At 43.6% G+C, this 15,388-nt stretch overlaps 2 protein-coding genes across 9 annotated transcripts in view; one reads left to right on the forward strand and one right to left on the reverse strand.

The window, feature by feature from the left end:
- KIN (Kin17 DNA and RNA binding protein) overlaps nucleotides 1-2,196 on the reverse strand; it is a 28,869-nt gene extending 26,673 nt beyond the window's left edge. The window contains exon 1 of one of the 6 annotated variants that reach the window (XM_005291919.5): nucleotides 1,978-2,196. In XM_005291919.5, coding sequence (XP_005291976.1) covers nucleotides 1,978-2,091 — 114 coding nt within the window. In that variant the 5' untranslated portion in view covers nucleotides 2,092-2,196. The remainder of the gene's footprint in view (nucleotides 1-1,977) is intronic. The other 5 variants (XM_065553105.1, XM_005291920.5, XM_065553108.1 and 2 more) reach the window with 5 other exon arrangements.
- Nucleotides 2,197-2,199: 3 nt separating this feature from the next.
- ATP5F1C (ATP synthase F1 subunit gamma) lies at nucleotides 2,200-15,105 on the forward strand. Of its 3 annotated transcripts, XM_005291916.3 has the most exons (10): nucleotides 2,200-2,340; nucleotides 3,729-3,763; nucleotides 7,444-7,575; nucleotides 8,358-8,562; nucleotides 9,991-10,134; nucleotides 10,623-10,687; nucleotides 11,126-11,281; nucleotides 12,940-13,036; nucleotides 14,006-14,043; nucleotides 14,953-15,105. In XM_005291916.3, exons 1-9 carry the CDS (start codon nucleotides 2,297-2,299, stop codon nucleotides 14,010-14,012), a joined length of 885 nt encoding a protein of 294 aa, XP_005291973.1. In that variant the 5' UTR covers nucleotides 2,200-2,296; the 3' UTR covers nucleotides 14,013-14,043; nucleotides 14,953-15,105. The 3 variants fall into 3 exon arrangements, with proteins under 3 accessions (XP_005291973.1, XP_005291974.1, XP_065409199.1); XM_005291917.3 differs by lacking the exon at nucleotides 14,006-14,043; XM_065553127.1 differs by lacking the exons at nucleotides 14,006-14,043; nucleotides 14,953-15,105 and having other exon boundaries at nucleotides 12,940-13,040.
- The last annotated feature ends 283 nt before the right edge of the window (nucleotides 15,106-15,388 follow it).

Below are 15,388 nucleotides of genomic sequence, written 5' to 3' on the forward strand. Positions count from 1 at the left end.
ATCTATGCTCTTCTCTTTTAAATCCCTTAAAACACTTCTTCTGTGATGCCTACCTAGTTTTAGCTCTCCTCTTGCATAAGAGATTTTATTTTTAATAACGCTGCACTGCTATTTGATTATTCTATTTGCCAGTCAGCTAATGCTCATTATCCTGATGTGTTTTTTATGGTCTGGTCCTGAGGGGTATTGAGCACCTGCATTTTCCCTTGATTTCAATGTAAGTTATGGGCACTCAGCACCTTAGGATCAAGCCTTTAGGTCCTAATACTGAAGGTATAATAGCAAAGTGGTTACTTTCCTCACCTGGTTAGTCCTACTGAGTACATGCATAAGCGTTTGCCACATTGGGACCCAAGAGCTTGATTGTAAGGTAGTGAGTGTCCATAGGGGATATCATTCTGTGTTCTGTTCAGCATTAAGCACATGGTCTGTGTTCAATAGACAAAGTGATATGGGACTTGTATTTTTAGGGCAGAACACATATCAGGCAGAATGTCAGTATCACAAGTGAAGACAGAGCTCATTACAAGTTCTGATATATTTGCTAGAGATCAGTGCTACAACAATGAAAGTGGAAAGGACTAATAATGCCCCAATTTGTCCAAGTATTTGTGATACTGATGACTTTCTTTCAAAGAAGAGAGAAAATCTAGTGCGCTAGTATATTACTGATTGTGAAATTGTCAAGGTTATTACTGGAGGAAGTTAATAAAAGCATTTCATCAGAGGACAGTGATCCTTGCAAAAGCTGCAGCACAACTCAGCCTTTCACTCTGTTTATTAATATAATACACTTACAGGTGTTTTTCAAAGGCATGTGAAACAAATGTCAAGCAAAAGAATTAAATCTTATCCTGTGTATTTTATGAATTTGTTTTGTGTGGATTATTATAATGCTGAGTATTGACTTAAAACAGATCATGTTAGTTCATTGAATTGTATTTGAATATATAGCCTCCTCTGATGTGCATTAGCATTGATTTAGGCAAAAGAAAAAAAATAGTTATGTAAAAGACACTTCCTTTGCTACAGATACATGTAAGTCTTTATTACTAGTCTTTCAACAGCTGTGGTTTTCATTTTTTTTTAATTTAGTGAACCCTTTCACAAAGCAAGCCTCTGACTGTAGCCCCCCTTACAAATTAAAAAACGGGGGGGTAATTTAATTTAATGGGGGCTCAGGGCTGTCAGCCCTACGGAGCCGACTCCCATGTAACCACCTTGCGGCCCCCTGAGGGATCACCACCCCCAGTTTGAGAACTCCTGTTCAACAGGGACTGTGTTTCTACGAGGTTTGTGTTGTTGCTGAGGGCGATGCTCCCCTTCCCGGGCTCGATGGCACTGAGCTCCCGTTAGCGCTTCGCTGCAGACAGTGCCGAGCCAGATCCTACCCACCCCAGGCGTGGAAGGGGCTCTTGCCCTGCTCCGCCCTAATGGGTCTCCTAGCCCGCCTCCTCCCGACACAGCCCCCTACCCCAGCCAGGGGCCACTCTCCTACTTACGGCCGAGTCCCAGCCCCCTAATCTAGTCTCCCAGCCAGTTCCACCGCAGCCCCGGACCATCCCCACCCCCGGCTCCCGGACCATCTCCGCTGCCCTGCACTTTCCCAGCCCTAGCCCCGGACCATCCCCCCGGCTCCCGGACCGCCTCCGCTGCCCTGTACCTTCCCAGCCCCGGACCATCCCCCCGGCTCCCGGACCACCTCCGCTGCCTTGCACCTTCCCAGCCCCAGTTCCAGCCCCGGACCATCCCCCCGGCTCCCGGACCACCTCCGCTGCCTTGCACCTTCCCAGCCCCGGACCATCCCCCCGGCTCCCGGACCACCTCCGCTGCCCTGCACCTTCCCAGCCCCGGACCATCCCCCCGGCTCCCGGACCGCCTCCGCTGCCCTGCACCTTCCCAGCCCCGGACCATCTCCCCTGCCCTGCCCTGCCCCACATCCCCCCGTCCTGCCCCCGCCGCGCCGCGCCGGCTCACCTCATCCCGGCACTGCTTCTGGCACATCTGGCAGTACCAGCGCAGCTTCTGCAGCCCCTTGGACTTGATGCGGTTGGCGATGGCCTTGGGGCTCAGGAAATCCGACTTCCCCATGGCGGCGGCGGCGGCAACCAGCCGCGACCCCCCAGCTCAGCTCAGCCCCGACCGGAAGCGGAAGGACACGACCCCGGAACGTCTTCCGCCGGCCAGCCACGAGAACGCCCTTCGCCCCGCCCCTGTCGGTCGCGGCGCGTGCGCAGTGCGGAGGCTCTGACCTTCAGCCGGGCGGCAGCAGCCAGCAGCGGGGAGAGGCGTCGCCATGTTCTCCCGGGGAGCCGCGGTCCTGGTCTACCAGCCGCAATGGTAACGGGGCGCGAGCCGGGTCTACGGGTGCCGAGAGCGAGCGGGACCGCGGGGTTGGGATGCGGCGAGGGAGGTGCGGCGGCGGCGGCCCAGGGAGCGTCGGGCCTGGGGACGAGCGGAGGGCGGCCGGATGGGGGGAGGGGATAGCGGGGGGCTGAGGATAAGGGGGAGGGATCTGTGCAGGGCTGGGGGCTGCAGGGGGCGGGGCTGGCCCCTGGGGGGGGAGACGTGTGGGAGGGGGGGGCACCCGAACACCCCAGTACCTGGCTCTTGCCTGGTCAGTGAACAGGGCAGGGGGCTGCACCGGGAGTGGCCCTGCTCCGCCCCCTGGGAGCTGCCCTTGCTCCTTTCCCCCCCAGCGCAGTCACTTCCATGGGAGCTGGAGCATCGGGGCGATGCACTGAGCCGCTGTCAGGCCAGGCCCTTCTCTCTGGTCAAACCCCACTGATGGGGATAGGAGCTATGCACAAGGTTAAGGGGAGGGGGGTGTTCTGTAAAGCTTGGGGAGGGGGGCTGCTCAGATAAGGAGGATTTTATCGTAATGTAGCTTGAATGAAAGATCGCTTCTCTGGACGTTGCTGCTGCTTTAACCTACCAGGGAAGTCAGGTTCACTGCCCCAAAGATCATACGTGCTTGATAGATGAAATACAGATGAAGGAAGGTGGCAGGAGGGAATGTAAAATCCAGTCCAATTTGTCTGACAGTTTATTTTAAATGTTTTTATTTTAAATTATAATGTGAGACCTGTAATTTAATTCATATAATTTATCAGGTGAAGCATGTGAGCAGGTGGACAGTTAGAGGTGGGAGGCCAGCTGAAAGAAGTGAGTTTATAGTAGCGGGGGTTATAAATTTTAGGGGTAGATGAACAATGCCTGGCAAAAAAGAGAAAAGCTGACCTGCCCTTGTAGGTGACAGAGGCTGCGAACATCACAGTGATCTTATCAAATACTGAGGGGAGATATCATCCATTTACTCGTTAATTATCATAGATGCCCTTGTATCTTTTGAAGTTATGGATGTCGGTTTTCTCCCGTCTCTGAGATTTCCTCCCTGCTATCCCCTGTTTATAGCTGACCATCAATAACAGTTTCTTTGGGATAGTGGGTACTGTACGATGCTGTATGATACATTTAATCAGCATTGCATAGCAATAAAGTATTAAACAAAGATGTGCTCTGCCTTGGAAGAAAGGAAAAAGAGAAGATATTAATAAGGTGCAGAATATGAATCAACACAGAATAAAATATGTTTTCTGTAGTAGCTTCATTAAGAAGCAACAACACACTTTTACATTTGCAAATATAATTCTCTCATCTCTGGAAAATAGGAGACTGGTGACTTGTTGGAGTAGCACTTAACACACAATGTTTCTGTTAAATTTCAGGGGCCAGGTCAGGAATATGGCCACTTTGAAGGACAGTAAGTACTTCTGATTTGTTTATAATATGGTAGGAGATGGGAGGAATGAGATGTGTTCATAGATTCATAAACTCTAGGACTGGAAGGGACCTCGAGAGGTCATCGAGTCCAGTCCCCTGCCCTCATGGCAGGACCAAATACTGTCTAGACCATCCCTGATAGACATTTATCTAACCTACTCTTAAATAGCTCCAGAGATGGAGATTCCACAACCTCCCTAGGCAATTTATTCCAGTGTTTAACCACCCTGACCATTAGGAACTTTTTCCTAATGTCCAACCTAAACCTCCCTTGCTGCAGTTTAAGCCCATTGCTTTTTGTTCTATCCTTAGAGGCTAAGATGGACAAGTTTTCTCCCACCTCCTTATGACACCCTTTTAAATACCTGAAAACTGCTATCATGTCCCCTCTCAGTCTTCTCTTTTCCAAACTAAACAAACCCAGTTCTTTCAGCCTTCCTTCATAGGTCATGTTCTCTAGACCTTTAATCATTCTTGTTGCTCTTCTCTGGATCTGCTCCAATTTCTCCACATCTTTCTTGAAATGTGATGCCCAGAACTGGACATAATACTCCAGTTGAGGCCTAACTAGCGCAGAGTAGAGCGGAAGAATGACTTCTCGTGTCTTGCTCACAACACACCTGTTAATACATCCCAGAATCACGTTTGCTTTTTTTGCAACAGCATCACACTGTTGACTCATATTTAGCTTGTGGTCCACTATAACCCCTAGATCCCTTTCTGCCTTTCTGTTGCAGAGGAGCATTCTTAAAATGCAATATTACCTCAAACTGTAACGGTCTCGGTTCAGTAAATTGATTATGAAGGAAAATGTCTCTTTTTTTTAAATTCAAAAATGTGGACTTGGAGGCTTTGAAGTTGTGTTGGTCAGAAGACCAGCTCTGCCAGATGGGAGACTTTGTCATTTTAGACAATTTATCACCGTCATAAGAGGGTCTTCACAGTCCTGTGTTTGCAGAAGGTTCTTAAACAGAAAAGCTCCGTTACTGGTGTGGGTAAACCAGAATAAGGGTATGTAACTGAAATTAAAAAAGGCAAGTGCACGAGTAGTTTAAAACTAAATACAAGAAATAAGTTATTTTTCATATGCATGTTTACAAAAACCAAGGACTTTGAGAGAAGGCTGCTGTGCCTGCCTTTAACTTTATTCTATTTCCCAAACCTTAATATTGTAGTTACTCATTTTGGTCATTAAGTTGCTAAACTTCTTTTTGAAAATGGCAAAATTAGTGTCATCATAATATTGGGACTAAGTGGTACAATGCACTAATAAACTCATACTCCTCCAAATAAGTAAGGTTTAAATGTAGACTTGATAAACAAGGGTAAACTGGTTTCAGCCACGATCTGATTCTGGAGGGTCAGCACTCCTTGTAACTTGTAATCACAAAATCACTTGCTGGCTGATCTGTGTTTGGGGGAATAAGCCGGCAGCCACCGATTAAATTGTAAAGAGAAGCTGCTTACCCTGTGACCATTTCTAGTCAATGCTGTCAGCTTCTTGTTTTCATAAGCATGAATTTACCCATAATTAAGCAGTGTTCTTCAAAAAAGACATCATTCAATAAAAGGTAAATGTTTTTTAAGGAAACTGATTTGTTTTAAAGACACTGTTAAGTTAAAAGCATAACTTCAAAAAAATCTTTGCTGACGTTTTTGCTTATTAAAACAAATAATTTTAAAAATTGAATTTACTTTTCTGTTTGTTTTTTGTAGACTTTGTGTATTTCTCTCACTTTGGACAATAAAAACAAACCTGTCAGTTTTACTTGTTTTTCATCTTATCAAATCACTCTTTTGGGTTTTCATGCATTAGTAAAGAATTCCAATCTCTAGCACAAATACTGCAGGGGAATTTAGTTAGTCTTTGTCTTTTTGAAATCCTTTTCCATTTCTTTTAGTTTTGTTTTGTTTTTTATTCATAGTAACATTTCTAAAAGTCTTGCCTTGTATAAAAATGTACTTGCTTTGCCAAAATCTAAACTTGGGACCAAATGTGACTGTGTGTCTTTAAAATATTGAGTTGCATTTACTACAGGGAATAGGCATGATGACTCGAGAGGTGCATTCATGAAAAAGATAGAGACAGAAGGGGAAAAGTAAGGCCTACGTGAATAGAGCTTTAGCTTAAACCCCGACTGCGTCATTCTCTGGTTTTGGAGATACGAAAAATGTCTCCTTGTAGAAAGAGTCTGTTCTCCAGGTAAATGCACTACAGGATTAGTTCGATACACGTTTATTTAGGAACGTAAGAATGCCCACACTGGGTGAGACCAATGGTACATCTAGCCCAGTGGCCAGTGCCAGATGCTTAAGAGGGGATAAAAGAACAAGGCAATCTTCAAGTGATCCATCCGCTGTCATCCGGTCCCAGCATCTGGCCCTCAGAGGCTTAAGGACCCAGAGCATGGGGTTGCATCCCTGACCATCTTGGCTAATAGCCATTATGGACCTAGCCTCCATGAATTTATGTAGTTCTTTTTTGACTCCAGCTATAGTTTTGGCATTCACAATATCCTCTGGCAATGAGTTCCATTGGTTGACTGTGTGTTTTATGAAGAAGTACTTCCTTTTGTTTGTTTTAAACCTGCTGCCTATTAATTTGATTGGGTGACCTGTAGTTCTTGTGTTGTGTGAAGAAGTAAATAACACTTCCTTATTCACTTTCTCCACACCATTGATGATTTTATAGACCTCTATCATATCCCCCCTTAGACTCCTCTTTTCCATGCTGTGTAGTCCCAGTCTTTTTAATCTCTCCTCATATAGAAGCTGTTCCATACCCCTAATCATTTTTGTTGCCCTTCTCTGTCCCTTTCCATTTCTAATGTATCTTTTTTTGAGATAGGGTGGCCAGAGCTGCATGCAGTATTCAAGGTGTGAGCGTACCGTGGATTTATATAGTGGCATTATGATATTTTCTGTTTTATTATCTACCCTTCTCTTAATGGTTTCTAACATTCTGTTCGCTTTTTTGACTGCTGCTGCAGATTGAGTGGATGTTTTCAGAGAACTATCCATAATGACTCCAACATCTCTTTCTTGAGTGGTAACAGCTAAGTTAGATGCCATCGTTTTTAGTATCAGAGGGGTAGCCGTGTTAGTCTGAATGTGTAAAAAGCAACAGAGGGTCCTGTGGCACCTTTAAGACTAACAGAAGGTGTTAGTTTTTAGGTGTGTTGGGATTATGTTTTCCCCAATTACTTTGCATTTGTCAACATTGAATTTCATCTGCCATTTTGTTGCCCAGTCACCTAGTTTTGAGAGATCCCTTTGTAACTCTTCACAATCTTCTTTGGACTTAACTATCTTGAGTAATTTTGCATCTACAAACGTTGCCTCCTCACTGTTTACCCCTTTTTCCAGATTATTTATGAATATGTTGAACATCATTGGACCCGGTACAGATCCTTGAGGGACACTGCTATTTATCTCTCTCCATTCTGAAAACTGACCGTCTATTCCATTTATAGGAAAAAGTGGAGCTCACATTCTGTCTAAATTACTGCTTTTATTATTTTGCTAGTTTAAACAGAACTGTAAATGTAATCTCACTTGAATTTTTTTATATTGTCATCTCTCTCTCTCTATCTTATAGAAGCTGATTAATTTGTGACTGCTAGAAACTTTAGCCCAATTTTAACCCTCAAATGCTTGTAGTTACCAGGCGTTTAAAGTCCATCAAGAACATCCAGAAAATTACAAAGTCCATGAAGATGGTTGCTGCAGCGAAGTATGCCAGAGCTGAGAGGGAACTGAAACCAGCTAGAGTGTATGGAGTAGGATCCTTGGGTAAGAGAAATTGTCTGTGTTGTATCTGACATAAGAATTGAGGGGGAGAATTTCAATAAGACTTGTGCTCCTAAATCCCCTATATGCTTATCAAACTTTCTGGGGAAGACTTTCAGAAGGAGAATCCATATCTTAGAGATGATGTGAACTTTAAATATTTTTAAATTCATTTTCTGTTCGCTTCCCTTAAATATTATGTCCTATCTTGTAAAAGCTTTTTAGAAAACATAAAGGAATTTCTGCTCCCCGTCTGTTTATAATGGTTATAATGTTTTTGGGTTAGCTCGGAAACAGCAACACCTAATAATTTGGGGCCCCCTCCTCTCCTTTCTTGTCCTCTTTCTGCACTCATGTGCCTGTTTGGTACATCTTCAGTTTAAACTTTGCTGTTACTGGTAAACACGCTATTGCCAAGTGTGGGGAAGGGCGTGCACCGGAGCCATCTTTGGAATGATGTACAAGACTAATGCATTAACACAACAGTGAAACTGACTAGACACAGCGCGCGGCCAAATGCACAGAAGTAAACCATTATTTAAAAAGTATCTTTCTGTGTCCGTTATAATAACCTTAAGGGTTAATTATATCATCAATAGGCAGACAAAAAAAAAAAACAGACAAAAGTGTGAATGGCATCCCTTTAGAAATGGTTCTAGTCAGAATAGGTGCTAATATGTTTAGTCCATGTCAAAATGTCTCTTAAGAGACATTGCTAAGGATGAATGCTTGAATGCAACTTTTCCTACTCTCTCTCTCTCTCTCTCATTTTTTTTCCCCCCCAGCTCTCTATGAGAAAGCAGAAATTAAGGTCCCCGAAGACAAGAAGAAACACCTCATTATTGGTGTGTCCTCTGATCGTGGTCTCTGTGGTGCTATCCATACCTCTGTTGCTAAAGCCATGAAAACTGAAATTAGCACCCTCTCAGATGCAGGGAAAGAGGTCATGGTGGTTGGAGTGGGTGACAAGTTAAGAGGCCTGCTTCAAAGGTAATCTTTGAGTAGTAATGCTTTAAATCAGTGGTCTCCAACTTTTTTACACCTAAGATCACTTTTTGAATTTAAGGGCAACCCAGGATCTGCCCTGCCCCACTCACTCCACCTCCCCCCTGGGTCACTCGCTCTCCCCCACCCTCACTCACTTTCACGGCTGGGGGAGGCGGTTGGGGTTTGGATGCGGGTGCGGGCCCTGGGATGGGGTTGAGGGATTCACAGTGTGGGAGAGAGCTCCGGGCTGAGCCTGGGGCAGGGGGTTGGTGTGCAGGAGGGGGTTAGGGGTGCAAGCTCTGGGAGGGAGTATAGGTGCAGTAGGGGGCTCCGGGCTGGAGCAGAGTGTTGGGGTGCATGGGGTGGTGGGCTGCTGGCTCTGGGAGAGGGCTCAGGGCTAGGGCGGGGGGGTATGGGGTGCTGGCTCCAGGAGGGGGTTGGGGTCTGGGCTCCCGCTGGGGAGCACTTAGCTCGGGGGGCTTCCGGTTGGCGGCGTAGGAGGGCTAAGGCAGGCTCACTCCCTGCCTCGGCCCCACTCAGGCACATCAGCCCCTCCTCCCCATCACAAGCCGGGCCACCTTGCCAGCCAGCAGTGCACCAGGTGACCATACCACTCCCCGGAAGGGGCCATCGTACCCCTACGTTTCCTGGGGGGGAACACACGAGACTGTGTGCTCCCCCTCTCTGCAGGCACCGCCCCCGCACCTCCCTTTGGCCACAGCTCCCCATTCCTGGCCAATGGAGCTGTGGGGGCGGTGCTTGCAGGCAGGAGCAGTGCGCGGAGACCCCTCCCCCGTGTGCTGGCCGCTTCTGGGAGCGGCATGGGGCCACGGCAGGCAGCCCCGTTATGTTGCCGCAGCTGGAGATCGCGATCGACTGGGAGAGTCTCCAGAATCAACCAGTCATTCGCGATCGACGGGTTGGTGAGCACTGCTTTAAATTTTCTATAGTAGAAACTTCAGGGCTATCCTTTAATAAACAGCTTGGAATGCGTAGGCTAATTTATTTTAAAATGGCTGTGGAAAAAAAATCAAGTTTCTGTAAAACAAATTCCTGCAATTATGCTAACGTTCTTTTTGCTGAATTGTGTTCTGGGTTAATTGTTGCACTGTATTGAACTATGTTGGAATGAGAATGTGATTGCTGACTAGACTCTCACTGTTGTAAAAGTTAGAGGTACATCTCATGAAGCAATTCCAGCGAGCCAAATTTTAAATAACTAAAATTCCTTTCACCTAGTCCCCAATCCAGAAAAGCACTGATGCATATGCTTAACTATAAGCACACCAGTAGTCCCATTTAAAGTCAGTGGGTCTATTTGTGTGCTTAAAGCGAAACATGGGCTTAAGTATTTACCTAAATCAAGGCCTATAGTTGGGTTCTACAATAGCACATTGGCTAGGGTTTTACACAGGCTTGGTTTTATTTTAGGACACACAATAAACATTTCCTGGTGACATTCAAAGAAGTGGGAAGAAAACCCCCCAGCTTTGGAGATGCTTCAGTGATTGCCTTAGAGCTGCTAAACTCTGGATATGAATTCGATGAAGGATCTGTCATCTACAATCGATTCAGGCAAGATAAACTGAGACTGGTCTTTCTTTTGTTTTAAGAGTGCACAGAAAGAAGTGGGATGGAAGGTTTTATGTAGACTCATACAATATATGGAAGTGGTATGTTAGTCCAGTTACGACATCTGAAAACTCATTGTGATCTGACATGCTTATTTTTTTGTTTAAAAAGGTCAAGATTTCAAATAATCATAATACATGTGTAAGCTTAGATGTGCTTTAACAATTACTGGAAAGCACATACCTGCCAAGAGCAATGTTCTGGGTTCTGTTCTTTATTCCTGTTATAGTTGATGGTGTTACAACAAAAGTAGTATACGAAGTTTTCTGTTCTTGGTTGTTTGAGGTGTCAGTGTTCACAACAGCACCATGGAATGCTAATCTCAGGTTTTGGAAAACAAAAGTGTTTTTCATCAATTCTTAGATCAGAATTACAGTAGAGACTTTTTTTTACAGTAATAAAGATCTTTAAAAATCATTTGTCTCATGTAGGTCTGTCATCTCCTACAAGACAGATGAAAAACCTTTCTACTCTCTTGATACAGTTGCTGGTGCTGGTAAGTAGTAAAATTAACTATGCAGTCCGATTCATTGAATCAAACTCTTGAAAGACCATATCTTTCATGGTCTGTCAGTTAGTTGTCATAACACTACCAGGCAAAGGTAAGCAAAATGGGGTTATGCACTTAAATGTCTGGCAATCCAAGGATGTCATTTGTGAGGGTGGGATTTTTAAGTTAAGTTGTTTTGGGTTTTTTTTACTACCACATTAGCATGGTTTAGGATTTGGCCTCTGTTGACAGGGACTTGATTTTGCTTATTTTATTTCAAACAAGAAGTTGTTGAAATTAAAATAAAATTTGATTTCAGTGTGAACGAGGTTGGGTGCTAGGAAGCAAAAACACGTCAGTAAGTTTTTAATGCCACAGTATCTTCAGTAGGATGTGACTAGTTTTGGGGGTTTTTTTAATCTCCACTCTTACCTATTCTTACAGAAAGCATTAGTATCTATGATGATATTGATGCTGACGTGCTGCGAAACTACCAGGAGTTTACATTAGCAAACATCCTCTTCTACTCTCTGAAGGAATCTACCACCAGCGAGCAGAGTGCCAGAATGACTGCTATGGACAACGCTAGCAAAAATGCTTGTAAGAATACTCTTGGGGGTGTTTACAGGACTTCAGCAGTCTAGCAGGATTAAGCAGAAGTTCACCATCTCGCTTGTACATTTTCAGTGTTTGCTATTCTAGCCCATCCCCCTACTCTTCATGTCCCACAATCCTAGTTGCTATCTCTTCAGCCAATACAGCCCTTCCAGACACATCAGCCTTACTCAGTACCTAAGAAAAAGGGGGCTGCTGTTCAGTGACATTATATTCGTGGTACCCAGTTCTCTTGATATGAAAGCAAGAGGCTCTGGCGAGAAGTGGAATTCAGGATTCCTGTGTAACAGCGTAAAGTACTGGGCTGGCCCTATGACTGCCACGAATACTTTACGCTTTTTCAGTGTCTGTTGATTTGAGATTTCAAAAAGCTCCGTATACTTTTAATTAAGCCTCTCAAACCCATTGCAATTACTGTGGCATCAATTTTATAGATGGGGAAACTGAAGCAAATTTTTAAATATCTTACCCAGGGTCACACAGCAAGTTGGTGGACAAGCAATAGAGTTTAGGAGTTGAATCAATTTTTTTCCCCCTACTCTGGCCACAACCACTAAGTTTTTGGAGTAAGGTACAGCAGTGTGGCAAACGGGGTGGAACTTGCAGCCATAGGTACTTTTTGGATGACTTAATTTAAAAAAAACCCAAAATGCTAACTAAAATATTATACTATTTGATCAGCTCTAATTTAGACCCAAAATGTAAGTAAGTGTGTGTGTGTGTGTGTGTGTGTGTGTGTGTGTGTAAAACAAAGGCTGTGCAAAAACATTAAGATCAAGAGTTTCTATGCTTGCTTTTTTTCTTTTTGTTTAATTCCAAGGGAAAAATTACTGTTGGGATTTAAACATCTCCCTTTCAGTGTTTGCAACCCAAACATTTCATCATTATGCAGGTGCATCAATCATAAATGAGACCCATGCGTCCGTTTTTATTGTCTAAGCTGAGTGCAAAGCAAAAAGTGAGCAATCACCACTAATGAGGGAAAGCAAATTGCTTTCAGTTTTAGTACGCAGAGGTAAGGATGTTTTTAAATATGCAGTCACATTGTGCGGAGAATAGCACAGTGAATTCAGAAAGCCCCTATTATGTGAGGGAGAGAGGAACAGAAGGAGTTTGGGTACGTTTCCTTGCTGGCCGCCTTCCCTCAACACATGAGGGAAGTCCATCTCCAGCTCCAAGAAGGAATTAATGGAGACCAGGAAGATTCCCAATTAGACATTTCTGCTGGTCAGAACAGTGGAAACTTTCTTATACAACTGCAGCTTTTCCTTTTCAGTATAGCTACCCATGGGGGAGCGCATTGCAGCACAGTACGGGAGACTGAATAGCCGATAGTGATGTCTCATACTATAAATATTAGATTGCTTTAACAAATGACACCACATTGCATTCACTAGTTTGAGGTGTTATAATTAAAGCTGACCTTCAGCTGACAAAATAAGGTACCAGAATACATCTTGGCATGCAGTCCCCTTTATTTTTCTTTTCCTTGGTGGTTTAACAATATTTAGTAAATTGCAATGGGTCGCCCAGTTGTTGGTGTGAATTAACAGTGTTGTACTGTGTTCTGCTCGAGTCGATCAAAGGGAAGTGGTTTTTCCATTTCCAGATTCTACCATCTAAATTTCAATTTTTATTTGTAGCCGAGATTATTGACAAATTGACCTTGACATTCAACCGTACCCGTCAAGCTGTCATCACCAAGGAGCTTATTGAGATCATTTCTGGCGCTGCTGCTCTGTAAGTATCTGTGTAAATAGGCAACAAGGCTTTTCACTTAGATTGTTTTAATGTTCAAATGTCCTGCTGTTTACATTGTATTAAATAGGTAGGGTGGAGGAACAGCTGTTCTAAACCTAAAGGAAAAAATGATGCATTGATACTTGAAGAGTTCTTTATTCTGCTTTAACAAATTCCAATGACTGGTATGATGCATAAAGCCTGCATTCAGCTCAAACTTTGCCTCGGCAGCTGCTAGCCGGTATAGAAGATTCTGTAGCCATGAAGCTGCATCGTGTTTATGGAAAGTGGCTCTTTTCCCTGCCTCTCCCCATCTTTGAGTGGACACCCATGACTTCCCCATACTATGAAAAAAGGCCCCACCCATCCACCCTTTGCTCAAACATCCCCAAAACTCTCTCTGGTGTAGTGTAGATTCTTGTTTTGGGGAACCTAGATAGCAGATTGGCCTTTCTTCTGTATAGATCAGCCTGTTGTGTGGATTAGAAGGTGAGGGATAACTTCTGTTGGATGGAACTTTAGCTTGTTGAATGTAAATGCGCATCTTAATGAAATAAAACCAGTTTAGCTCTTGTGTGTTTCGCTGACAAATACCAAACTTTGCCACTCTGCTAGGAACTGCAGAACACTGTGCGCTATGGGCGATAAGAGGTGGTTGTGCTTAAACCCATATAATTGGTTTACTTGCACAGAATTAATTTAAATTAATCTGCTGATTAGATGCAGACTTGTGTTCTAATTAAAGATATAGATCAATGCATTCATAACTAATGTGTGTACAGAAATGGCGGAAACCAGCTTGTGCCACAACTGCATGTATGCGCGTTTTTAATGAGCTCTTTAGTTTGTATTTAATTTGGCTGCTCAATGACACATCCTTGGTTAAATCACAAGAATAACTTTGCCTTAGTTTGCATGAGTTGCTTCTTAACCTGCTTGTTCTGTTTTTTCCCATAACAACATTACCAGGGGATAATCGGAAAGCAAGTTTCAGCCAAAGTCAAGAGGTAAAGTGATGAAGTAGAAACTAGATTCTTCCAAAAAAAATGGTTCGGCACTGATGATGCTGAGGCAGTTAATGAGAAATATGTCTGAATTGCAACATAGAAATCTGAATTTTAAGTGCCCTCTTTTACTAAACTTTTGGAGAAATTTTTTGGGAAGTGACTGGCATGGGCCCATCTGTAATTAGAGCGTAGATAGCATCTTGTCAACAGTGGTACCATAGAAAATTGTTTTTAAACATCAGTATTGCTCTACGCTGCTACATATGGGGAGAGGGATAGCTCAGTGGTTTGAGCATTGGCCTGCTAACCCCAGGGTTGTGAGTTCAATCCTTGAGGGGGCCATTTAGGGATCTGGGGCAAAAATCTGTCTGGGGATTGGTCCTGCTTTGAGCAGGGGGTTGGACTAGATGACCTCCTGAGGTCCCTTCCAACCCTGATATTCTATGATATATAACAGGCTTATAATATTGTGCATTATGGTTTTCGAGAGCTTTAATGCACATAATGTGCAGGGGGGAAAGGAATGAATTGAAAGTGATCCATACTTCACACAATGTATACAAATAGTCAGACCCTATTTATGGTTTAATTCAATATCATTGAGCCACTGAACTCCCTTAAATAATCATTCATTTTAAATATTACAGCACCATAAGCATACACAACATTTTACAAATACACAGACAAGACACTGTCCTACCCCCTGAAGAATTTACAGTAGGAGGAATGCAGAAATTGATATTAAAAGGATTATGAAAGAAGTAGGTTTAAAGAAGAATCAGGAGGACAGAGAGGGCATTTGAAGTGAGAACTTGTGGGGCAGCATGAAAAGACAGTGGAGATAATGTAATATGCACACTTAAAGATACTCTTGATATGTGTGTAAACTTTTTTCTTGTATTTTTATAGGTAAAGAAACGAGGAGCTATTCTAGAGAGTTGGTTTAACCTGCTTATATCCATATTGATAAAACTGTTGGTCCATCATTCTGTGAAGAATTAATGGGGAAAACCTGAAAATATTTGTAAATTATCTTACAATAAACCACCTACATGAAACAAATGTTCTTGTTTTTTCGTGTGTGAATATCTGACTCAAAGAGAACCAATTACTTTTTGAAACCAGCTGTTTACTGCTTTTAATCTGTTTATGGTGTACATAGTGTGCATGTGGGTTTTCCTTAGAAAAGCACAGGAAATGTTATTCAGGGCTTGTCTACACTTACCAGGGAATCCATGAGCGGTGATTGATGCATCAGTGGTTGACTTAGCAGGTCTAGTCAAGACCCACTCAATCGACTGCAGATCACTCTCCCGTCGACATCTTGTAGTGTGGCCCCTGCGGT

This window comes from Chrysemys picta, chromosome 1, assembly GCF_011386835.1.
Source record: "Chrysemys picta bellii isolate R12L10 chromosome 1, ASM1138683v2, whole genome shotgun sequence".
In the NCBI taxonomy this organism is placed as follows: domain Eukaryota; kingdom Metazoa; phylum Chordata; order Testudines; family Emydidae; genus Chrysemys; species Chrysemys picta.

Excerpts from the sequence above, each read along its gene's own strand:
- ATP5F1C (XM_005291916.3), top strand. The coding sequence starts at position 2,297 with ATGTTCTCCCGGGGAGCCGCGGTCCTGGTCTACCAGCCGCAATG. Across the intron at positions 7,576-8,357 it reads GTATGGAGTAGGATCCTTGG|CTCTCTATGAGAAAGCAGAA; the intron begins GTAAGAGAAATT and ends TTTCCCCCCCAG. Across the intron at positions 11,282-12,939 it reads CAACGCTAGCAAAAATGCTT|CCGAGATTATTGACAAATTG; the intron begins GTAAGAATACTC and ends TTTTATTTGTAG.